Source organism: Numida meleagris, chromosome 1 (genome assembly GCF_002078875.1).
Source record: "Numida meleagris isolate 19003 breed g44 Domestic line chromosome 1, NumMel1.0, whole genome shotgun sequence".
Classification (NCBI taxonomy): Eukaryota; Metazoa; Chordata; class Aves; order Galliformes; family Numididae; genus Numida; species Numida meleagris.
The window spans coordinates 52,184,777-52,210,383 of NC_034409.1; the positions used below are offsets into that span (position 1 = coordinate 52,184,777).

Here is a 25,607-nt window from a genome sequence, read left to right on the forward strand (position 1 = left end):
CCCTCCTCACAGTTATATATACCACAGTGAGGAGCAGGCAGAAGGTCCCACTCAAAGGCTTCTGACAGTTTCTCAACCCTCAGACCAGTCCAATCTCTTGAGTGTGTGTCACTTAACTCACAAATGACCAGGGAACTATTGCAGAATCTCACGCTTTTTCATATGTCTGTTTGCAGTGGCTAAGATGGGAGGGAGTAGTATGGAGAGCAGATAGGTCCAAAGTCTAAGGGGCAGTGGGCTGCCCATCTGCCTGTAAGGCTGGAAACTCAGCCCTGGGTGAGCGGGAAGTGGGGGTTGTGTTGGCTTTTGATTCATGCTAACCTACTTGCAGCCATGCCTACAAGAAGCAAGGCTTGTCTGCATCAACCTCAAAGCTGTTAATGTGCCTCAACCACCACAGAACCCAGAAAACATAAACAGCAGCTTACCTCCAAGGAGTGAGAACTGTCCAAACCTCACTAGTTGCCACTGAGGACAGATTCAATGCTTCAAAGAAGCCAGGAGAGGGAAACACCCATCAAAATAGAAGGAGGGAAGCAGGTCTCTTGCCTCACTGATGCTCATTGCGCAGGCACAATTTTTGCACAGGCCCTGAACACACTCTGGGTGTTTCACAGAATAGTATCCTATTGCAAGACTTGGGCCAAGCACCTCTGAAGGAACAGGATGGGAACTTTCTGTTCTTCTGCCCTTTTCCAGCCTTCTTTACACACTGTCCAACGTGGTGGTGGGAAGGCAAAGAGAATCACAGAGTCATGAAATCATTCAGGTTGGAAAGACCTCTAAGACCACCTAGTCCACCTGCCAGCCCATCCCCACCATGCCCACTGACCATGTCCCTCAGTGCCACATCCAGACGGTTCTTGAAAGAAGGAGCAAAGGAGTCATAGAATCATAGAATTAGCTAGGTTGGAAAAGACCTACAAGATCATCCAGTCCAACCATCCACCTACCACCAATAACCCCACTAAACCATGTCTCTCAACACTATATCTAAATGTTTCTTGAACACCTCCAGGGACGGTGACTCAACCACCTCCCTTGGCAGCCCATTCCAGCGCCTGACCACTCTTTCAGAAAAGTAGTGTTTCCTAATGTCCAGCGTAAATCTCCCCTGGCACAACTTGAGGCCATTCCCCCTCATCCTGTCACTAGTGACAGAAGAGGCCGACCCCCAGCTCACTACAACCTCCCTTCAGGTAGTTATAGAGAGTGATAAGGTCCCCCCCGAGCCTCCTCTTCTCCAGACTGAACAATCCCAGCTTCCTCAGCCGCTCCTCATAAGTCCTGTGCTCCAGATCCCTCACCAGCTTCGTCGCCCTCCTCTGAACAAGCTCCAGGGCCTCAATGTCATTCTTGCAGTGAGGGGCCCAAAACTGGACACAGTACTCGAGGTGGGGCCTCACCAGGGCTGAGTACAGAGGGACAATGACTCCCCTACTCCTACTGGCAACACTATTTCTGATACAAGCCAGGATGCCATTGGCTTTCTTGGCCACCTGGGCACACTGCTGGCTCATGCTCAGCTGAGCATCGACTAATACCCCCAGGTCCGTTTCCTCCACGCAACCTTCCAGCCTCTCTGCTCCAAGCCTGTAGCGTTGCCTGGGGTTGTTGTGGCCAAAGTGCAGGACCCGGCACTTGGTCTTGTTGAACCTCATCCCATTGGCTTTGGGCGTACCTATAAAAATGGGTATACATTTCATGGGGTGCCTGAGGCTCGCTGCCTGAGGCTCACGCATGCTTTTATTGGCTCATGACACCCTCCCATTCATTTCCCACCCTGACACATACACACATTTTTTTTTCCCATGTGTCCTTGATTTTTCTTGTGAAGCAGTGTAACGGAGCAGATCACTAGAAAGGACTTCCTAGGAAGCCCAGCCCTATCCCTGCAGCCACAGGCAGTAACAAGCACATCTTTTGAGCCAAGGACCCACACACCACTCCACAGATAGTCCAAAACACCTCCCAAATTCTCTCCACATGCAGACTCCCACTTCTTTTCATTTGGCATTGGAACTAGACGACCTTTGAGATCCCTTCCAACCCAAGCCAGTTTATGATTCTATGATCTACTCTGTTGGTGGCATTGTTTGAGTTTCTAGAACACTTATACAGGCTTTTGCAATTGCACCACATTTTCAAGGTTATTCCCGTTTTTTTTTAGCATTTCCATTTGTTCATGTACTTCATTCTGAAGCACTGCCCTGACCCCAGGACAGCTTGCTTCTCCTCCCCCATCCATACTGCTGCCAGCAGAGTCAGAACCACTGTGCTTACATTGCAATGGCTGCAGCAGGCAGGGACTGTGGTGTGCTGGGTCAGCGGTGGGATGGGCAATGTGAACACGAGGGAAATGAAGAGATGATCGCTGCAATGCCCTCTCTTTGCTTTAGGGCTTTTTTTTCCACTTTCCTCCCCCTCTCTAAGCTCCCGTGCCTGCTCTAATCACCGTTGCGGAGCGCTGCGCAGAGAGATGGTTGAGTACAAAGTGCAGGGGAAGCAGTGGGAGGGTCAGGCGAGGACTGAGAAGGGCGAGAGGAAAAGGTCAGTGACGCAAGCCCAGCGCGATGGCTCTCCCTCAGCTGAGCCGCTCTGCCGTTTGTCCGTGGTGCGCTATTTCTTCTCAGCAACAATTCACACATCTGGGGACCACAACTCCTTCCACCGCCCACGCTCTTCCTCCCCCCTCATGAGGGCTGAGGCAAGGGAGGGGGAAGGAGGAGAGCTGCTGCACCAGGCTGCCGGCATTGTTTCCAGGATGGAAGGGGAAGAAAAGCCTCAGAGCAGTTCTTCTCCACAGCCAACTTCCCTCTGAGCATTGAGAACCTCTAATGGAGGGACTTGCTTCCTACAAAGAAAGAAAGGGGGGATCCTTGCTGACGGTTGCAAAGAAGGATGGTCAGATAAATGCGTTGGCATTCCTGTCCTTGAAACACAGAAGCAATGGTGCACATTTCCCTTAGAATTCAGGTCTCACCTGAGGAGCTGTGACCAAGGGACGGGACCCTGGTGCCTGTGGACGTGTGCTGTCCTTGGGCTGTTTCCAGGGTAAGCATTCAAGTGGAGCCAAGAGCTCGATCACCTCCATGTTTCCCCTGTTGGCTGCAGCTGTGTACGTGCATTTGTTGGTATGAATGTGCACACAGGTGCAGGCAGAGGGCATTCCCCCCAGGCCTTCTCCACAGCCTGCTCCCAGCCCTGTGGCACAGCACCCTGCCCAAAGCAGCCCTCCCAGCCCAGTGCTGGCTGCAACAGCTGTCACTGCTCTTTTGAGCTGAAGAGAGAGGGAGAATGAAACTATTAACCGCTTCAGTGCTCTGTGTACTTTTCTGCTTCTTTTGCATGAAGTGCTGGAACAAAGTTCTAAAGAGCCTTTCCCTCATGTCCGTGCATACCATTCTCAGCAACCAGAAGAGGAGGAAAGTGCCATTCTGCTCTTGTCCTCCACTCAAGGAACCAAGTCCCATTTCCTCTGAGGCCTTCACGTCCCATTTACAAATATAGGATCAGTCAGTGGGGCCAGTGTGATGGGAGGTCTCTTGGTCTTCGTATTCGTAGCAACAAACCTGAAATCTCACATGTGGAATGCTCTGTGTAACAAATGGTTGGACCAGATGACCTTTGTGGTCTTTTCAACTCCAATGATTCTATGATTCTGTGATTCTATGATTCTATCGCACGTGCAAAAACCTTCAGGCTTCTCAGAGGCCACAGAAGGAAAAATAGTCATTTCTGCACTGCTTCTTTTTTTCTGATCCTGAAATGTTCACCAGGATTATGTCAGTTATCTCAGTATCAAGAAGGGACCAACTTTTTACACGGTGTAATAGTGATAGGACAAGGGGTAATGGCTTTAAACTAAAAGAGGGGAGATTTAGGTTAGGTGTTAGAAAGAAATTCTTTACTCAGAGAGTGGTCAGTCACTGGCACAGGCTGCCCAGAGAAGCTGTGGGTGCCCCATCCCTGGAGGTTCAAGGCCAGGTTGGATGGGGCCGTGGGCAGCCTGAGCTGGTGGGTGGTAACCCTGCCCATGGCAAAGAATTGGAACTGGACAATCTTCACGGGCCCTTCCAACCCAAGTCACTCTATGATTCTGTAAAGAACTTCCTACGCCAGCCCACCCAGCTAGAAAATGGGCTCTTCAGTTCTGTGTCACCCAAAGTCTTGTCAAGCTGCAGAGGTGCTCTGCTATAGGTGGTTTACTTCAGACTCTCTGGAAGGAAAACTCTTCAGAGAAGCAGGGCCAGAAGTGGGCACTCAACCAGGATGAGGTGCCCTGCAGGCTGACCTGTTCCACAAGACAGAACATCCTTTGGGAGAGTGAGGTGCCCTCCAGTCAACCCTTAGTCACAAACCTGGACTTCACCTTTCCCTTTCACTCCATCCATGTGGGATCACTGGCTGTGGCAATTGCCTTTCTCATCAAATCTTTCACCTCTCAAGGTAGGGAGTAAGGAGGAGGATATTCAGTAGCAAAGGAAGTAGAGGGGTAAAGGGTGGCCAGAACCTGGGAAGCCACAAAGCAGGGGGAAAAATGGCACTCCTGACTAAACCGAGGGTAGAGAAAGGAGCACAATCCAGTGCACAGAGCAATAGGGAGGCAGGAAGCAGCTTCCAAACAAGTCTTTTTTCAATTCAGGCATGTTCATGACATTAAAAGTAATAATTGCTATAGCTGCAAAACAATAACCCCCAGAAGGGACTAAGGAGGAATGGGGGTTTGGCCTTTGGATGAGCATGACATCATCAAACTTATTTTAAAATAAAATCAACAGTCTAACAAATCCCTTTCTAACCACTTCTCAGAGAGAGATGAAGAAAACAGAAAGGAGCAAGGAGAGCTCTGAGCAGAATGGAGGTTGTTATTGTAAGTAATTTTGCACTAGAGAAGGAAGGAAAATGAGAAGCCCTGCTAATCAGAGCACCTGAGGGTTTATTCCCAAGAATTTCCTTGCAGTATCATATACTGCCCTCTAGGAATTTTGAATGTAAAATAATTCTCTGAACTCTTCTCAATTTATTAGGTCTGGAAGCTATTATTGCTTCCTATTAGGCTTGTCAGGCATTTGCAGAGAAAGCCTTCTAACTTTAAATGTAGAGAGATGTAACAACATGACAAGCTACAAAAAAAATAAATAAATAGGGCTTTTTATTTCCAAGACTGTCCATGTAACAAGGTAATGATCTACCCCAAGGCTAAGAGCGGCCACTGGTACTGAATAGTAAACTGGCCAGTAGAACACGTGCTGATTGTGTTTAAGTAGAGATTTGGCATAACGCTGATCTCTGAATTCAGCACTACGCACCTCTAGATCATGTAACTTGAGCAGATATCCTCCAGATATCCTGAGACATCCTTCAGAACAGGTCTATAAGCAAGATTCCAAGGTGCTCCAGTCTTGCATCTTCAGCTTTTAACACCAGGATAACTTTCAGGGATTTGCATAGGCACATTGTAATACTAGAAGTAGATAATGTCCCTTCAGACCTGGTCAGTGGACATCTGTTTGTCAAGCAGGATCTAGCTCTTGGCCTGCAAATCTCAGTTCTTGAAGAAGTTGGGAAATATCCTTCAGACCCCTTTTTCTGCTGAGGAAATTGAGAGAGAGGATGTGAGAGCTGTATAAATATGTCAGTAGTCCCATAAGTACGTCACCTTCCTTCCACTTCACACCGACAAGCTTTCCATTGCAGGTGTCCCAGGCTAAGAACATCCGCAGATGCAGATACCACAGTTCAGCGGCCATTTGTCACATTGCTCTGCCTTAAACACATGCCTTACTCCCCACACTATGTCTATATGCTCAGAGAAGGACATAGGTACTGGCGTTCTTTCAGGTTGCTGAGCCCAAGGGTGTAGACTCACAGAATCACAGAATCATTAAGGCTGGAAAAGACCTCTAAGATCATCTAGTCTAGCCATCCACCTACCACCAATATCGACCACTAAACCATGTCTCCAAGTGCCACGAGTGAAAGCATCTCATGACGGCTCCATGTTCACGTTCATGTTCATGCTCATGAGTTTATGGCCAAACAGGCTAAGAGTGAAACTGCTTGAAAGTAGCATGCTTCCCCTCCCATTTTTGTTTCTCTTCTCTGGGCCTGTGACCATCACCAGCAGGGAGGGAAAGTGAACACTTCCTCCCACCTACAGCCTCAGACTTGCTGCATGTGAGAGCATCTGCAAATAACTCAGTTTCATTCTACTTTTATTCACATTCTTCCACAGCCTACAGGTCTGGAGAATCTTTTCTCTTGAATATTTTGTGCATTTCTGTGTATATCTGATGCCTTCTGCTTTTATCAGGCCGATCTATCAAGTCACTGCTTGTGGGACAAGAGCTGGACTTGCTGACTGGCATGGTGACTCCATTGCAGTACGTGATCCCAGAACTTAAATTCCATCTTTTAAGTGCCTCTCCTCCTAAACACAGTTACATCAATTAACCTGAGGGCAGCATCTAGCCTACAACAAAAGTATCACTTGGGATGTTAGATCAGGGAGAACAAAAACAGTTTGATGCTTTAACGTCACGCCAAAGTTGCCATTTTGATACAAAGCAAAGCCCCTTGTAGACTGGTAATGTGAACAAATTCGATAAAAAGATCACTGATACAATAAACAGCGGCTCCCCGCAGAGCCATTTTAACAGACGTTTTTCGGAGTAGAACCACAATTTAAGGGGAAGATAACAGCAGATATAGTGCAATGTTGTAGTTTTGAGAAGCGCTTGTATGTGTAGGGCAGGAAATTCAAAGTAAAGGTTAAGAGAACATTATTTGGAAAGTACCAGAAATAACTTTTAAGAGCACCTAGAGATCTTCAGAATGTATCCTAGCAGAAAGCAAGCTTTGGCGGCCATCGGGGCCATGTCTGTCCACATCCCCACACCTCCTGCTGTGTCTACACCCTTCCCACCACTCAACTTAAGAGGACCAGGGGGACAGGACACTGCGATGGATCTACAGAGCCCTCCACTGAGCTTGTCCCTGGTGAGTCGGACGATTTGTAAACCATAAGCAAGGTGTCCCAGTGAGCCTGGGACCTCAGCTCCAGCTGAGAGCTAGCAAAGGGAAGTGATGTGTCTAGCCTAACCAGCTAGTGTGTCGATGAGTCGTGGGATAATTCAACGCCATGCCATACTTTTGCAATTCACTTCTTCACTCTCTCTGTATTTAGTGAAAGTGTTCCCCTGTCCACTCTGAAGAGTCACTCAGCAGACGTGCAACTGAAAATGAGAAGTTTCAGCAGCACCACTCTTCTCTAATGAAAGCAGAAGGGAGGCAAAAGATCAACCTGTCCCAGCCTTGAGGGCTGGAAAAACTTACACGGCTTCTGATGCATTTATCTGGCCCAAATAACACCTTTAACCAAACCCCCAACTGCACACTTTTACCTGCTACTTTAACGCTACACAGCTGAGCTCATGGGTAAGCTCACGTGCCTCAGTCACCATTGCAGGGACAGGAAGGCAATCACCAGAACACTTTGCACATTTCACTGACGGTGTAATTTGTTTGGCTTTTTAAATTTCAAATGGCACCATTCCTAACAATGTCAATGTAAAGGAGCTAAGAAGTGTCAAAGTCTCAGTAGTGTCCTAAGCAATCAAGTCTGAAAACTGTATCAGAGGGGGTCTGGACACAGCCCTTTCTTCCTACTCCATGAAGTTGTTGTTTTAATATATTCTCAACATGTTTCCAACAGAAATTAATGGTACTAAGGCAGTCTGTGTGTTCATGCAGGGGTATTTTCTGTTAGATGATCAGTCAGACCATTCTTCCTTCCCCCTCAGTTTTGGAAAAAATCAATCCATTTCTGATTCTTACACATTAAAACAAAAACAAAATACCTAGGAAATTGGTGGGGTTTCCTTTGCTTGATTAGCTGCAGAGTAAAACATGTGCTTTACGCTCTTTCTTTCCCAAAGTGAAGGAAGGTGCAGATTTCTTCGTCTGAATGATAAATGGGAAAAACAGTGGCAAATGTGAATACTGCATTGCAGCTGCAGAGCTGGTGATACCAAGAAGTTACTCACAGAGCACGTCATTGCTTCAGCCAGTGACTGCGGCACCAGAGTAGCTGCACTCATGCTAAGAGTTCCTGGGAAATGCTGTGTCCTGATGATCCATGCCAGGAGAATCTTCTGTCTGGATGTAGTGTAGAAAGGCCCTCAAAGCCAGGAGTCTGTTTCAGGAGAAGCTGAGAGCAGGTGCCACACATTGGGCCCGATGGCTGTCCCCAGCACTCTGGGGACTTGTAGGATCACAGCCAATTCTCTAGGAACTGTAGATCTGATTTGAGCAAGTGCTGGTAGAAATGCTAAGACATGCTTAAAGCCCCAAGGTACCCATTCTCCATCCCTCCCTCAACCCTGGTGGGAGCCTTCAAGGTGCAACTTGTGCAGTCTGTAACGACAAGGGCAAGCAAGCATACAGCCCGTCCTCATTCATGTTCCTCTTCAACAGGGGCTGGCTGGTCAGATTCCCCATTTTCTCTTGGAGGGTGGCTGTATCTTGCCAGTTTTCAGATCATCAGCAAGAGCATCCAGATGACACCTCTGAGACCCCTGGACTACGTCAAGTGTGGTGAGGAGAGAGGTGCTGTGCTCTGAACCACTCCAAGTGAGTGCTTGATGCTGAGCTGCAGTCAGAACTGAAATGCTCTGCCAGAAATGGCTTTCAGGATCTAGCGTTGCAACCTCCTTCAAAATGGCTCTGCCTATGCCTTCAAATCACTGTTTTGCTCCAACATTCTTTCTTCTTAAGATCTCATATCTTCTGAGACCCGCTCTCAGGGCTGGACTGCCTGTGACTAAAAACCCATCCTTCTCCCACACCCTTTTTCACTACCTGAAACCAACATCCCTTTGTTGTTACAGGAGGCCCCATCCTCCAAGTTTATTTAGTCCTCAAAAACGAACTGCCTGGGGACCTGGGATTTGTAGCATTTGGTCAGGAAAACCTGCTGGCAAATGTGTGCTTTGTCCTTGAGCTGCTCTGGGAGAGAAGAGTGTGGAGCAGGGAGCGAGTGACCACGGTGTGCATAAAAGGAGATTCTCGTCTTCCTGCCACACACCAGTGGCCATCTTTGTACTGTCCAGACCAGACAGGAAATGTGAGGTGCTGTATTTCAGAGAATTCTATTTATGTATGGAAAAAGAGAGGTGTGTGGTGTCACGCATGTGTGCAAGTTTGCTTATGAGCCAGGCAACTCATGGGCCTATGGATTGGTGTTTGCGCAGCTGGATTGGCTTGGGGGGGAAAGCTGTGTTGGGAAGACACCCACGGTGGAAGGCTCTTCTAATATTAACTGTTCCCTGGAGAATTGTGGGGCGCACATTGAGCCTTAGAAGAAAATTGGTGTATTTTTTGCATCCCTCTGTCCTGCTGAATGGACAAGCTATGTGAAGCAGGCACTGCAGCTGCTGTGGGGTAGTGTAGCCTGGCTGAACTAACTGAGAGGTTCAACTCAGGGGGAAGGGTTCTTTCTTCTGTGGAGTGAGTGGAGTGTTCTTCTGGGTAGGCACACTGCAGGACAGGTGTTCCTGTGGTGTCACACCATCTCAAGTGTGAGGGTTGTGCTGCCAGCATGCTCAGCCACAGTGCTGCCCTTGTTCTACTCCAGCTCTGACCTAGGATGGATCCTCTGAAACTGGGGCACCAGTGGCAAGGCTGGTTTCATTTTGGTGTTGCTTAGGTCAATGACTTGAGCTGTTTTTTACTAAGTGGTTCATTTAGTATTTCTACAGCAGGGTGACTCCTTCCTCAGTTTCAAATTGACCTGTGCATGTATGCGGACCCTGAAAGTGAGCCTCTCTGGATACCTGAAAGAGGAAGTTACGGGTCTCCTGATGGTGTCTGGAGAGGATAAGTCCTTCTCCTTCTCTTTTACTTCCCAGTAATAGTTACAAACCGGTCCGTAGTATATCTGAGCATTGCGAGCTAACACCTGATTCTCCACCCTTGTTTCTGCACCTATTGCTTTACCAGCAGGAAGTAGGACGTGGTTTGGGGCTTTTTATTCTCGGCCTCGCTAGCCTTTTCGATACTTCGGGGCCTCGTCTCATTCTGACAAGGCAAGCAAGCAGCAGCTTCCTGTGCAAAGGTGAGAGGGAGCAGACAAAGATCGAACACACAGGAGAGGAACAGCTCCGCAGCAGACCTGCCCCTCTCCTCTCATGCCAGCAGCGCTGGCTGGTGGGTGGATGTGCTCTGAGCAGAGCTCCCCCCCAGCCCCTCTCCCTGCTCCCTGTTCCCCTCCCAGTCTTGCCAACAGCACCTTCATCCATCTGTCGTCGCGACCCCATCCCTGGAGTGCCGGCTGCCTGGAGCTGGAAGGTAACGCAAGCAATGTCAGCTCTGTCCCGCATGGGGGTGGCTGATCTGAGACGTGTCTTGGAAGGAGTTTCAGTCTGACAAGCTGATTTTTGTCGATGGGGAGGGCTGAGTGCATATTTGTCTCTATCTTTCCACAATCCTCTCAAATCATACCCCACATCTCAGAATGACTTTGTCTGTTTTCTTTCTTCCCCTTTCTCTCCTCGATTGTCTATGAATATGTTGTTATCTTGTTTTTCTTCCTCTGATCCTAATCTTTTATCACAACTGGAATCTATAGCATGCCTCATGCCAGCCTTTTAAAAACCCCACAGCTCCCACTTCTCCAGTAGAGCTCAGCAGGGCTCTGCCTTGTGCCCAGCCCTGCCTGTATGGAGAGGTGAGAATAGTCCCTTCTCCTGCAGGCAGTAGCAGACCTTGAGGTATGGGTGTGCAGGTGGATGGGGAGAGGGGGATGCTTGTTTGAGAAACTCGTAAGCCCCATGTGTGGGGATTGGCTGCACAGGATTTGCAGAGGTTACCTAATTGCAAAGCCTAAATTTTCTGCTATACCTGAAAGCACTCCTCTTTCCAAAGCAGCGCGGGGTCTGCTTGGCAAGGATGGCGCATAACTTGTGTGCGACCGTCATATTTTATGATATGGTAAATCTTTGCCTTTCCAGAACTTGGTAAACTTCCCTGTCCCAAGGAAGCCATATCATTTTCCCTGTCCCAAGCAAGCCATACAAAATCTACCTTCCAAGCCAACTTCTGGTAGTTGCAGCCATCTCATTCAGCAGATCCCTAGTGATTTCAGTCCCACGGCTTACCAAAAAAAGCCGCATGCAGCCACGGCAGCACTCTCTACCTGAGTCAGCAGCAGCCTGAAACAGTGTGTGCGGAGTACTGTGTGCTCACACACATTTCCAGAAGACATCAACTGCAAACAGCCCATCTGTGTTGCTCTGTGGATGGTTTCAGTGCTGAGCAAAGCACCCCAAGGCAGGAAAACAATGAGGTGCTGAGGAAAAGCAGACTGAAGTGGAAGGGGTATGAGTTTCTGAGCGTGGAAGATGAACACTTGTTTTGAGCTCGGGGAGAATGGATACCTGTGTGTGAGATGACAACTTCTTAATTAGCACTGCTGAATGAGATTGTGTGTGGGGGGGTATTCTTTCTTTCAGTGCATCCCCAGAACAGATGAAGTCCTCCTCACTGCTTCTGCACCACCTCTGGCTGCTCAGCCTGATGCCTCTCTCGCTGGCATCCAACTCTACACAAGGTAAGAAATGATCTCCTGTGTTGGTGTCATTGTTGAGTAACGACCACGCTGTTACATACAACCAGAGAAGGCTGCATTAATGAGCTTTTTGGAGCACTCCAGCCTCCAAGGGCAAAGAGCAGCCAGAGGAGTGAGTGGCTCTGCGTTTCTTACCTGGAGACAGCTATCTGACTGAGGAATCTGTCTGTAGTTTGGGATGGGACAGAATTGTCTGGGGTTAGTGGTTGCTGATTAATGCCAAAAGTCATTGCTAATTCAACCACAGTGCTGTCTATCTCTTCCTTGCTGACAGGCAACTCCAGTCTCACTTGCTGGTATGACTCAAGGGCAGCACTCCTTTGTGACTGGAACCCAGGCAGGGACCTTGCTGATGCACCATGCAATCTGATGATTTTATCGAAGTATGAATTTTGTGACAGGTGGGTAACTGGGAAGGCTGAGGGAAGACAATGCTTTGAATGAAAAGTGTCCTGGAGAGACCATCAGTGTAGGCTCCGTCTAACAAAGCCAGATGTGGTAGTCACACAGCTGAAAGGTTTGCCTTTGAAATCATTCTATCTCTGACCCCAGGTGAGCTGAGATGTTGGTCACTGCCCAGTGACTGTCATCTGAGGGTCCCAAACTGCCTAGCACCACTTATATCCCAAGTCTGTAATGCTGTCCTTCATTTTCCAAAAATCCTTCTTCCCTAGTAGCAACACTCTGTATTGAAGGCCATTTTCAACAGAACAGGGGGGTGTGCAAAGTCAGAGGCAGAGAGAGGTGGAATTAAAGTTGTATAGGAACCTTCTTCTCATTGCCAGAGTGAACTGGACATGACAGGAAAGTTGCACACTGAGCAACAGTGAGTGAAGGAATATATCATTCCCCTGTCATTTTTCTCCCTGGCTCTTATGGCCCTCTGAGTCAATGATACCCCAGAGAAGGGCAGCAGAGCTGTGAGGGGTCTGGAGCACAAGTCTGATGGGGAGCTGCTGAGGGAACTGGGGTTGTGCAGTCTGGAGAAGAGGAGCTCAGGGGAGATCTTATTGCTCTCTACAGAGACCTGAAAGGAGGTTGTGGTGAGGTGGGGGTCAGCATCATCTCCTAGGTAACAGTGATAGGGTGAGAGGGAATGACCTCAAGCTGTGCCAGGGGAAGTTCAGGTTGGATATTAGCAACAATTTCTTCTCAGAGAGTGGTGCTGCACTGGCACAGGCTGCCCAGGGAGGTGGTGCAGTCACCGTCTCTGGAGGTGTTCCAGAGCCATGTGGATGTGGCACTGAGGACATAGTTAGTGGGCACGGAGAGGATGGGCTGATGGTCAGACTAGATGATCTTAGAGGTCTTTTCCAACCTTAATGATTCTACAATTCTATGATGTTTTCCTCTCCCAACTATCTCCCAGAGGAGTGGTAGGTTTGCAGCCAGTACTGCAGCAGGGGCTGGGCTGTTTCTCTGTGGTCTCCAAGTGTGACATTTTCAGTAAAAAGAGTTACTGCTCTACCCAGGGATTCCCTGGGTGCCTGTCATAAGAAAAGACCAGTGTGGTTCTGGCATGGGGAGGTTGCTCCTGACTGTCGGTAGAGATGTCTCCAATGGGATGAGATTGGCAGACTCATTCTGAGGCTGGGTACATGTACCTTGACAACCAAACATGTCTTTGCCCTGTGGGATTGAATCAAAAAGTGAAGCATGTTCCTGGCTGGCTGGGTTGTGACCTGGTTCAGAAGTTACCTCCCACCTGGTATCTGAGATGCTATAGGGCTGTCAGTGGCTTGAAAGAGGTAAGTAAAACCCTAGAGGGGCTAAAACTGGCAACTGTCTCCCAAATCAATAGGTAGCAGAGGAATTAGACAGTAGTTTGTAAGCCTCCTACTATCTTTAGTTTGAAATATCTGGGATGCATTTGTTCTCCATGTGCCAGGACATAAAACTTGTCTGAGTGATGCAGTGGGAAGGGAAAGAGGGACTATATCCTAGCTGTAAGCTGTTCAGCGAGTATGGTAGGATGCAACGTACTTTGAAAGGCCTTTAGTACCAGATAAAATCTGACTACATGTAAAACAGACTCCCTCAGCTCACTGGAATTCTCCTGCTTAAAACCCAGGTCACATTCTTCATCTAAAAATTCCGAGCATTGCGAGTTACCCAAGGCAGAACACATGACCGGACTGAGGAGATGCATCAAGATTTTCAGCCAAAACTATAATGTGAGTAATTCCTCTAGGATGTCCTGGCTAATGATAAGGATGGTATGTCAGTTTGAGGAATATAAAGAGAGTGACACTCAGGAGCACTATAAAAAGCCCAAGCCTAAACTTTGGCTCCAGTTGTGGGCTTGGGCTTGTTGTGTGTTGCCCTGTGTGAGGACTGGCTTCGTTGTGAGCTGGGTCATGATGCCCTGACTCATGCTGAAGAAGCGCAGAGTAGATTGTGTGTAGTGTCTCATGTCATATTTATCTAGGTTTGGCCCCCATCTCCTCCTCTGAGGAGGAATGACCATGATCCCCATCTCTGAGGTCACCTCTAGACCACATCTTCCTTGAAGAGTCTAGTGCCGTTTTCCAAGTTATTAACTACTGTGGAACCTGGTGAAACAGGCCAAATGCAAGATGCAATAGCAGTACATCAATGAAAACAATATTGATACAAATCCTCTACTTATTATTCGTTATTTAAATCAGTCTCTTTTTTCACGCTCATTGGGTACTTCCCTCAGTCATATCCAGAAATCACTGTAATTTCTGTGTTTTCAGAAAGAAAAAACAAAAGAGCTAATTCCCCTTACTGGCAAAGTCACAGCGAGTTCTGACAACAGCCAAGCTTTTTTACTTTCATATATCATATGGGAAGACAAACTGCAGGGCTGGTAAACAACTCCGTAAACTATTCTTTCAAACACATTTTCTTTCTAATCAAGCTATTTGGCCCATTTCTTATTTACTACTGTGTGATGTACATGGCCCTTTAATATCATTGTAGAACTATGTTCTATCAGTTCCAGAGTTGTATTCATTTCAAGAGTAAAATTGAATACCAATGTTATCTCAATCTTATCAATGAACATAAAGTATTTTAGTCAAAATATTTTATCTCAATAAATGTCATTTGCTGAAAGTAACTTTTTCCTGCTTAGTCAGCACATACAGCAATCCTAGCAAAATACCATACCAAAATATTTTGTGCCCTGTTCTTCAGTGAACAGCAAGAAAAAATGAATATAAATTTTTGTTTCCTCTACTCAACACTGAAGCTTATGCTTTACAAAGACAAGTGTCACCCATAGCTAGTGTCAAGTATTTTTAAACCTCTTATATGCAGGCAATGCTTGGAAGTATCAATGGTTATTGATGAGGCTTCATCATCACTAATGGTAAATTTTCCTTGCAGATGCAATGCTTCACTGCTGTGGATCGTCTTACCATGTCTGTGCACTGCCAGACTGGGGAGAAGAAGTCTATATTTGCACGACTGGAGGATTTCAGTCCACTTCAAAATAGTGAGTGCTCTTCTGTCTTGCAGTCCCTGAAGCTTCCCCATGAAGGGATACCCAATTTCTCCTCCCTGTCTACAGCTATGCAACACTCACAGCAGACTTACCTCTTTTCATTGTCCCCTGCTACAACAAGCAAAAATGACCACACTGACTCCCGCCCCCTGCTCATCTAACGTGCAGTGTCATGCCAGCCACTTCCCATCCTGCTCTGTATGTGGGACACTGCTGAATGATAGCGCATTGTGATAGGAGTTCTGGCTTCAAACAGGCTATGACAGCTCAGCTGACTTTCTGAAAAATACGTGCTACAAGGAGAGAAATTCTTGCTTCTCTGCCTCTACCAGACATGTGCTTCTGCTCTCCTTTAAGCCAGCTTTGGCAAGAACCAATCTGCTGACTTGACTCAACTCGCTAATCCATTCAAAAATCATCTTAGTTCATTTTTTTGCTGGATTTGTGAGTTTATTTGGCTAGAGAAGACGTCTGGTGAAGTTACTGCAGTGTGAGTCATAAGAAGCCATGACTGGAATCAGAGGTTGAGAAGATTCACCCCAGATCCTGCCCCTGTGGCTGTAGTTCTCTGAAAGAGCAGCTGGGAAGAAGCTGTCACCCCAACTGTGCTCCTCTCCTGTCCATACAACTGCCTTGTGGATTCCCCCATGAGATAGGATGCACGGCCTCATGGGATTGCACTGAATGCAGTGGCCATTCTCACAGGTTACTGGAGGAGCTGCCTTTACTGTAGTCCCAGGCCTTTTGTCACCAGTGATAGTGGGTAAGAAGGAGGAACAGAGAGAAGGAACTCACTAAGGATCTCGCTCAGTCATGGATGGCTTTGTGAGCCTACGCGCTGCCCCTGCTACCATGATGTGTGCCATTGGAGCCTGGTAACAGACAGACAGTGCACTGGTGTCATTCCTGCTCTCTTTCTCTTTCCAGTAAAACTGTGGCCTCCAGGAAATCTTCAACTGTTTAGCAAGGCTAAAAACACCTACAACTTAACGTGGAGCCTGAATATTTCCTCTCACTACTTGTATGGGGAGCGGGAATATGAAGTGTGGTACCGAACCACGAGTCAGTCATGGGAGGTGAGTACAGGGTAGAGCACTGGGACTAGACCCCATACAAAACCTGGTCTTCCTTACATCACCGAGGAGCTTTCTCTCAGAATGAAACAAGTTGTAGGATAGGGAATGGCTTCAAGTTGCACCAGGAGAGGTTCAGGTTGGATATTAGGAAAATCTTCTTCTCTGAAAGAGCAGTGCTGCGCTGGCACAGGCTGCCCAGGGAGGTGATGCAGTCACCGTCCCTGGAGGTGTTCCAGAACCATGTAGATGTGGCACTGAGGGACATGGTCAGTGGGCACGGTGGGGATGGGCTGGCAGTTGGATTAGATGATCCTAGTTGTGTTGTCCGTCCTAAATGATTCTATGATTCTCTGAAGCTGGAGAGGGGCTTACCTCCCCTCTCCCTTTTATGTGTGTCATCTGCTGCCAATGTTCAGTAATGACATGGAAACAGATGGGAAGCTTATTTTACTTGGTGCTGTGACAAAAGAAATCCAGATAGCTCCAGGGCACACCTGAAAATGACAAGAAATACAAAGCAATGAACAGGTATCCTCTGGGGTGAAAAATGCAAAGTGAAGATTTGTCCTCCAGTGCAAACAAGCAATGCACGAAGTGGAGGAACCTGAGACAGGTCCTCTCTGAGGGCACTGGAAAGAATGAGTATATGAGGCTGAGACACGGGGGGGATGATCTAATTTTGCCCTTATTCCAGGAGGCCAAGATCTTCACCATTAAGCAAGACCAGATGTGGGTATCTTTTGAAAGACTCTCCCCCAACATGAAGTATGAGGCAGTTGTCCGTGCAAAGCCAAGTGCTTCAAGTATCTACAGAGGTGTGTGGAGCGACTGGAGCAAGACAGTACTGTGGAGCACACATGCCGAAGGTAAGGATCAGAGTCAGGCAGCCTGACGTGGAGGGGAAAGAGGGGACTCAGAGAAAACAAGGCAGGAGGCCCAAAGCAGGCTAAAAAACTGAAAGAAGAGGGGTAGGAAGGATTGTGTTAACTGAAGAGCAATGAGAAGATTGGAAACTGTCTGCTCCTCCTAATCTGTCAGGTCAACAGGGCTTAAGCACAAAGATTCCCAGCCCCAAGTGATTAAATGGCAGCAGCCCCTCTGCCTTCCAGAGGGCAGGCAAAATCCATAAGGTACAAATCAGGATCAGATCAGTGAAGACACTGATCAGTAAAATGCAATGAAACTTGAGTCTAGAAAGCAAAGTCTCATGGAGAATGAAAGAGACTTACAGGCATGTAAGTCCCTTCCAAAAAGCTCTGTTGAGAGTTGCACCAGTCATTACCATGAACCACAGCATGGTGGACACCGACAGCCTTGAAATATAGGGCCCTGAGCAAGTCTCATTGGTGAGTCATGGGCTGTTGTCTCTGTCACATCTTTCCTGGAAAACAAGCTGCTAGAGGTTATTCCTCTTCACGTCACCCTGCTCTGCCCCTGCCCAGTCCCTCCCTGTTGTGCCTGGTACTGATATAAACAGAGGAGCTATGTTTAGAAAGGGCATTGCGTTGCTGTGGCGATCAAATTTTGACAGTGTGTGATGTCAGTGAACAGGATACAGCCGCAACCAGTTGTCATAGCAACCAAGACCCAAAGATAACCAGGGTACCAAAGGCAGAGGAGAAAAAGTGATCTGAGTAGCATCTCAAGGACGGGCAAAGAAAGGGCTTTCTAAAACTGTCTCCTTTCGTATCTCTCTGCCTCCTCACAAGTGCTCCAAAGGAGCTCTGCAGGCCCAGAGCAAGGGCCACTAGGGATGGAGGGAGGTGGGGGTAGCAGGCAGGGGAGCCAGGCACCAGGACAGCATGACCAAGCAAAGGTGCCTTGGAGAGGTGTGTGACAGGCAGATTAAAAAAGTTGGAGATGATGCCAGAAAAGGTTGAGGAGTGCTGGCAGAGCTAGCAATGAGGAAATTCAGTCATTTTGTCCTATCCCTACAATCCAAGTATCAAAATAAGCATGTGGTGGAAAGCTATAGCCTTCTTAAAGCTTTCCTCCAGATAGCCGAAGAAAGAGGCTAAGCCCTTGATCCCAGCCTTGTCCATCCTTGGCCCTGCTGCCCTCTAACCCAGACCCATGAACCCCGTGACTCTATTTCCCCACTGACTCACAATGCTGTTTGAATTCCCCAACCCCTCTTAAACTGATTTTAGGACTCTGTGCTTCCTTTTGCAATGAATCGGGCAGGATGTTGGGCACTTGTACTAGTGGACTGTGGCACCTCATCCATGGCAGTCCTCAGCTGTGGTGCTGTTATGAAAAGGGAGTTCCAGCTGTTCATCAAGAATTATCTATTAAACCATGCCAAGCAGACACTGAAACCCATCTCAGCTCAAAGGCATCCTACACAACAGTGAAAAATTCATTTATCTGACCTGTATACTCTATTCTGTTCCATCCCATCCCATCCCATCTCATAATTATATTGCACTATATTACATTGCCTTATACTATATTATAGTTATTACATTGTATTGTATTATTATAATTAGCAACACATCATATAATAATAACATGGAAAGACCCAGTTTAATCAGTCTGAATACCCATGGAAGTGCTGCAGCTCCAACCTCTAGAACCCTGGCTAAATTTTCATTGCAACTCCCTCTTTGTCTCCTATCCTGCAGGAACATCCCGGCCAGTGTTGCCAGCTATTATAGTGAGCACGTGCATCTTTGTGATCATTGGGACTGCCTTCCTTATAAACTTACGGACCCCAAGATGGTAAATGAGAATCAGTTTTCCTATTTGTTGCTCTGCTGTATATTGTGTGTCTTCACATATTCTGGTTTATTTTTTAACGAGCATTACTCAGCGTACAGAGGGACTCAATATATTGTTCATGTCTGAGCATTTTGAGGCTGCCATTTGTCTGGGTAGATAGATCACCACCCACATGACACTGTGTTATCAACATTGTCTTATTGCTGCTAAGACCTGGTTCCACAGCCTGGCTGAATTTAACACAGCTACCTCAGCACTTCTATTGCCCCTGATTTAGGGCAGTTTTCTCCGGCAGAAAAACACAAGTCACTGGGTAGGGCACTCTCTCAGCAGATGAGACAAAGCAATGCCAGGTGCTATGATCTTCTCACTTAAATACCCCAGCAAGAGCCCTGTGAGGATGACTGACTGATATTTGGTCTTTAGGAGTACAATTCTTCTCCCTGGCCTATGCAATCCTAATGTGTCTTACCACATGCTGGTAAATATCTACATGATATTTCAAAGATCACTTCCTTTTGTCAGCAGACTCTGCTTTTAGTCAGGACTGAAGGCATCTCTCAAGGTTACCCACTGCAATTACAAAGAGAGTGACCTGTCTCAGGACAGGAACAGAGAAGCAGGGCACTGATCCTAGAACTGCAGAATCATTAAGGTTGAAAAAGAGCTCTAAGATCACCTAGTCCAACCACCAGCCCATCCCCACCATGCCCACTGACCATGTCCCTCAGTGCCACATCCACATGGTTCTGGAACACCTCCAGGGATGGGGACTCCACCACCTCTCTGGGCAGCCTGTGCCAGTGCAGCACCAAATGATACTGATGGCAGAAATGTTCTCAGGGAAGAAGGCAGCAGAGGTTGGGGTAGTTTCTTTGTAAGAAAAGGAGAAATATATTAACAGAAGATGGACATGAGTAAAATCACTGCTCACTGTGCTCTGCCTTGAGTCATAACAAAAAGGTGAGGAAGGACTAGCTATATGGCACACAGAGAGACAAAAAGGCCTATCTCCACAGAGAGTAATTAATTTGTGGGATTGGATGAAAGATAATGCTGAGGTAAGATGCAAGGGAGGATTAGACATGCATGATTAAAAATAGCATCTGCAGTGATGTAAGTTTGCATTCAAGTGATGCTAGTCTGTATTCAAAAACTAGCAAATTCTCATGCTTCAGAGAGTGTACTGATTGCCTCCAGAGGTAAGAAGGGTCTCTTCTCAGAGCATCCCACAGTAGCGCAACAGTAAAGAGCTGACAGGATCAGCCAACCTCTTGGAGGGACTGAGGAGTAGATGAGATCACTTAATGCTGCTTCAAGTGACAACACACTGGTTCCAGTAAAGCAGAGGTCATCCTACTGGTGTATGGCATGCTCACATGGAGTTGCATGTCCAGTAAGTTCCAGATGTATCACACGGCGAGGTCCTGCTCACACCACATGGTCCTCTGAGTTACTGTGCTGTGAGCAAACAAAGAGGGGGACAGCTCACAGTATCTGGGCCATGGAAACAAGAGACTTGTCCATACCTATATGAGCAGGGGGAAACAGAGATGCTAAGGTGACCACCAAGGCAGAGAAGGCTGTGAACTCTTGGTTGTGAGCCTTCGGGATCACTCTTCTACTTTATCTTTCCCCAACATCAAGGTAGTACGCATAAGCTGCAATGCTCCTCCACCACCACAGTGCCAGAGAGGTTAGGATCAGGCCCTGCTTCATTTCTCAATCTCCTTCTTTCTTCTCAAGGTTTAAGAAGATCTTGAAGATTCACATCCCAGATCCTGAGAAGTTCTTTCCCCCACTCATCTCTGTTCACGGAGGTGACATTCAGGTATGGGAAGGATCCAGATGGTTATTAGGGGGAAATGAGAGAGAGGATGGTCCAGTTGCACATGCCCGGAGCAGACATCAGGTGCTCAGACCTACACATGCACACACAACCCATGTGCCTGTAGCACCAGATGCTGGGTTCTCCACTTGAGTTTTATTTTTTGACCTAAAACCTGACACCCAGTTGATGCATCTCTGATTTCAGAACCGAGAAACAGCAAACCACGCAAACCTCAGCACGCTGCTCCCCTGACAGGACACCCTGAGAAAATACAAAGATCTTGTGGGAAGGAGCTTGGCCTCTCAGATCCCCATCCAGCCTGCTTCTTTCCCTCCACCTGTCCCAGACTGCCCAGCTCTTCCCAGATTTTCTGCTGTCTCTCCTTCTGGCTGTGAGCTTTACCTCTGCTCTTGCTGTTAATTACCATCATTCATTTAGCCATTTTCTACATTCTTCTTTTTTTTTCCCTTCCTTCCCCACACCCTCTTTCTCCTCTTTCTCCCTTCCCCAGTTTATTCTTGAATATGGGCAGCTGCAAGGAGACAATTACCATTTTGTGCAGCATTAAAGGGACCATCAGATGCATGACGTGAGAGGTGGTCCCATGAGCAATCTTACTTTAAGAAGGATAGAGACAAAATGCGGAGGGTCCACAGGACAGCAAAGCTTTGGAAAAGCCTAAGTGGAAAAAGCCTTTGAAAGCTAAACTTATGAGGGAAGAGTGCCAGGGGGAGAAGTTCAATGGGCATCAGAGACACTTTCTCAGTGTTGAAAAAACTAGAAGAATTTGCTTTACTGACCATAAATGAAATTAAGTTGGATGTTGTTATCAAAACCAGATAATTTATAAGGATAACAGCTCACTGCAGGATGTAACTTGTGGTGAGTGTACAAGTCTAGTCACAATCAAATTGGAAGAGCAGTTCAGACAAGAAAGCTGCTTGCAGCCATGGAGAAGTATTAAAAATTGGTTCAGCTCCTAGGAATAGATTGCACGAGACACAGACAAGTACTGCTTTCTGTGTTTCCACCTCCACTCCTCTTTCCAGTCTTGTCATTTTATCTTTTTCCTCTCCTCTCCTCTCCTCTCCTTTCCTCCCCTCTCCTCTCCTCCCCTCTCCTCCTCTTCTCTCTTTCCCTCTCCTCACCTTTCCTTTCCCTTTAGTCCTCCATCCTCAGTTACCTCCAGAAATCTCAAGACAGGTTTGCAAGATCTGCTCTTGATTTTACAGTGACAGAAAGATATAGTACTTCTGAAACACTGCAGCTGGGACATCATGGACACAGATTTCCCTCTCCCCAGTTCCAATTGCTTGGACAGAGAAAAGGCCGCTCACTAGCTCAGAAGGGGAGGCCTTTTGTTCCTTGCTGTGTTATACTTTGGGCATAACAGTCTCTCTCCTGTGTTTCTTTCCCATCAGAAATGGCTCTCCTCCCCATTCTCCACATCTTCCATGAGTATGAACAGCACAGCCCCAGAAATCTCACTGCTGGAGGTGATGCAGAAGAATGATCAGGAATCCCAGCTTCCCAAGGAAACCCTGGCACCTGATCCTCCGTTAGAAACCAGTGGGCACTCTGTGTCCAGCTGCTTCACCAACCAGGGTTACTTCTTCTTCCACCTTCCCAACTCTGTTGAGATTGAGCCCTGTCAGGTCTACTTCACATATGAGCCTTTCACCCAGGAGAGCAATAGCAATGAGGACAGCGAGACTTACCATGATCTCCCCTCCCCAGACCTCTGCACACTGGCAGAGGACATGCCAGTGTTGCCCTATAACTTTCTGCACTGCATAAATGCGATCCAGGGCTTCCAAAATATCTCCTTTGTGGCAGAGACACAAGGTGAAGCCCAGCGGGCCATGGTTTCCCTGTCAAGAGCAAGCACCTCACCAACACCAGTTCTGAGGCAGGATGAGCAGATAACTGACAAAGCAGCTTTACAACCTGCTGAGGCCCCTTGCCAGCTGGACACAGACTTTCCTGACTCACCAGACCTGCATGACAGCAATACTTCTGATGTATCAAGTGGGAAAGCAGGCCCTCCAATTGATCCCAGTGCTCCAGCAGCACATGATACCTCTTCCTTTTCTCAGCCTACAACTCTAAGGCAAACCCAGGATGAGGATCTTTGCAGAACAGCCTTCTCCAACCAAGTGCCAAATACTGGTGCCTACCTTTCTCTGAAGGACCTCCAAAGCCAGTACAGCCATTGCTCTCTCTAGCATCAGCCTGGAGAAAATCTGCAAGTGGGAAAGGCCTTCTATGTAGAAAAGACGAGATGGACATTTCTTCTATTCAGAGCATGAATGTAGTCTCCATCACCAACCCACTGGAACTGTTCTTTAACGACGATGGAGAACAGAGTTACTCTAGAGGGATACAAACCTGGGAAAGGAATAGGATGGACAAGGTGTAAACTCATAGGTGGTGCTGATGACAAAATGTATGAAGACATCTCTTCCTGACTAACCAAGGTCTTTTATTTTTTTCCTCTGATGTTGTTCCTCATTTCAGGGTTTAATCAGAGTACATTCTGAGCCGCTCAGTCTAGTTTTAGACTCAGGTCTCTAAGGTTAGCTCAGAGCCTTAGCTGTGTCAGCTGTCTAAGCAGTGCAGTGTAAAAAGAAATCCCCATTATTGGGTTAAAAATACTGGGGAAATCCCCTCCCCTTCCACTTTTTCCCCCAAGTCTGATGATGGCAGTAAAAAGAACACACACAGTTTCCCATTCTTGCTGCAATATTTTTCATGAAATCGAAAGCCTCTCTGCCCTTCTGGCAAAATACCGTTATTTGACTACGATAAGCTGATTGCAGAGTAGTTCATTCCACATCCTGTATTAGTGGAAAACGTCGTAAAGGTGCTGCCCATTCCTTCCATTACTCAGGGGAAACCATTGCCTAGTTAGCGGCAAAGATATGGTAAATGAGCCCAGAAAACTAACTCACAAATCAGCACCTTCATTGAAAAGAAAACTTCAATGCACTCACCAAAAAAATAACGAAGGCTGCAAAGTCTACCTTTTTTCTTTGTGTTTGCTGATCTGAGTTGATAAACAACAAAAACACAGAAAAGAAGTGTTAAGGCAGAGCAAGACATGCTCTTCTGCTTCCACCCACCCCTGCATTCAACATCTGTACTGTCTGTCTCTTCTCTTGCCATATTTCTGGACTATTCAAAAGAGGGAAAATACCAACCCTGTGCTAAAGATCTTTCTTCTGAGATCAAAGAGTTTCAAGGATATCAAACCTCTTGGTACTTTTGTCACCCCTTTAAGTATCACCTCAAAAGAGCTGCTGAAAGGACTTGACCCTTCCTGCAACAGAGAGGGCTGGGGCAACCTTTATCCTCTACTCATCAGCTTCTTCGTCTGCTCCAAGGTGTGGACTGACCCTTTGTCTCCAGAACATAGTAGGTGAAGAAAAGCCCACATCTTCCAAGATAAGAAAGCACAAGATTTGCCCAGCTATTTGCTGTGCTTTGAGATTCTTTCCAGATGGAGCTCAAAAGGAGACACTGAATCCCTTGCCCCAACAGGCAAATTGATATCTTACATAGGTCAAGGATCCTAGTTGTACTGATGGTTCTCCTGTCCCTATGTAGATCTTCGTAAGCTTATCAATTATTCTTGCTGCTACAATGAGTATAAAAAACCTACCCTTTTTCCTATTGTGAATGAAAGAAATACTAAGGAATCTACAGTGTCTTATTTGGGGTTGAGGGGGGAGGCCTAACAGATTTTCTAGACTAGGTAAAGCCCTCTTCCTGCTCTCTTTCTCAAGGCACATTGCCATCTAAAACAGCGGGCATTTGCACTATGTAGGTGAGTTTTGAGGCCGGGACAAAGAAAAGGGATGCTTGGAAAGACATTTGCCTGGAAGACTCAGCTGCAAGTAAACCATCAGAAGCCCTTCGTAGCGAACGGCACTTCGCCTGTGGTCTTCAGCAGGTTCTGAGTCAGCTCCAGCGTTCAGGCAAAGAGTACGGTCAGACCGAATCTTTGAGGGGGAGATGCACCACTCCACAGGTGGCCAAGGTTAAGAAAGGAGGGAAGATGCGTTAGCTACAGCGAACACAGAAAGTTTGGGGCAGGGGACAGAAGGTTTAAAGAGGCGAATTCTCCAGATACTGCTGTAAGGAGACAGTTTTACTGAGATGTGCTCAGAGAGCAGAGCTGGAAGTGAATCCCGCTGCAGGCCCCCGAGGACCATCCTGCCGGTTCAGTACTTTTCCCCCCTGTGAAAATGCTGACAGCTTTCGAAGTGGCAAGCTGTTAGCACTGCATTAGCAGCTACCCTGGGTGTGAATGTGTGACACACTGCGGCAGGAAGCGCTCAACATAAGATCTGTCGATAACTGGACCTTTCTTCCAGGAAGACGAGGTCATGTGGTCTCGTATGTGAGTAACCCAGGTTATGAATACCAGTGACACAACACTCAGTGATATGGGGCCCTTTCTCTTCTGGGTCCCCGAGAGCTCTCTGGAAATGTCACAGGGCCAAACGTTCCCCTCCCAAGCTGGTGTGAACACACAGTGCACATCAGACCACAGACAGATGACAATGTCCATCAGTACCAGAGTCATACTGAAACTGAACTGCAGTTCAGCTAACAGCCGCAGACACCAGTCCTCTCTTTATCTTAAGCCTGGAGGTAACAAAGATAGCTGTCACATCTCTCATCTCCCTCTTTCCAAAATACTTTATTTGCAACATCACATTCCTCCTGTTTTTTTGGTGTATTTTTGTTGTTGTTTGTTTGGGGGGTTTTTTTGGTGTGGTTTTTTTTTTTTTTTTGGCTGTGGGGAAGCAGTAAGTAGAGAGTATTTGCAATAAAGGAATTCCTCTGAAGTCAAATCTGATCAAGGTTTTGGGT

The 25,607-nt window shown here is 47.1% G+C and overlaps 1 protein-coding gene across 2 annotated transcripts; it reads left to right on the forward strand.

The window, feature by feature from the left end:
• Positions 5,093–25,487, forward strand: IL2RB (interleukin 2 receptor subunit beta). 2 transcript variants are annotated; one of them, XM_021385830.1, is made up of 11 exons: positions 5,093–10,117; positions 10,277–10,350; positions 11,514–11,611; positions 11,877–12,030; positions 13,701–13,803; positions 14,984–15,092; positions 16,029–16,177; positions 16,872–17,043; positions 18,802–18,898; positions 20,645–20,729; positions 22,151–25,487. In XM_021385830.1, the coding sequence occupies exons 3-11, from the start codon at positions 11,530–11,532 to the stop codon at positions 22,952–22,954; spliced, it is 1,755 nt and encodes a 584-aa protein (XP_021241505.1). In that variant the 5' UTR covers positions 5,093–10,117; positions 10,277–10,350; positions 11,514–11,529; the 3' UTR covers positions 22,955–25,487. The 2 variants fall into 2 exon arrangements, with proteins under 2 accessions (XP_021241505.1, XP_021241515.1); XM_021385840.1 differs by having other exon boundaries at positions 5,100–10,350; positions 11,904–12,030; positions 22,151–25,482.

Coding starts and splice junctions, on each gene's coding strand:
- IL2RB (XM_021385830.1), top strand. CDS start 11,530: ATGAAGTCCTCCTCACTGCTTCTGCACCACCTCTGGCTGCTCAGCCTG. Junction 12,031..13,700: donor AAGTATGAATTTTGTGACAG/GTGGGTAACTGG, acceptor CTTAAAACCCAG/GTCACATTCTTCATCTAAAA. Junction 17,044..18,801: donor GTGGAGCACACATGCCGAAG/GTAAGGATCAGA, acceptor CCTATCCTGCAG/GAACATCCCGGCCAGTGTTG.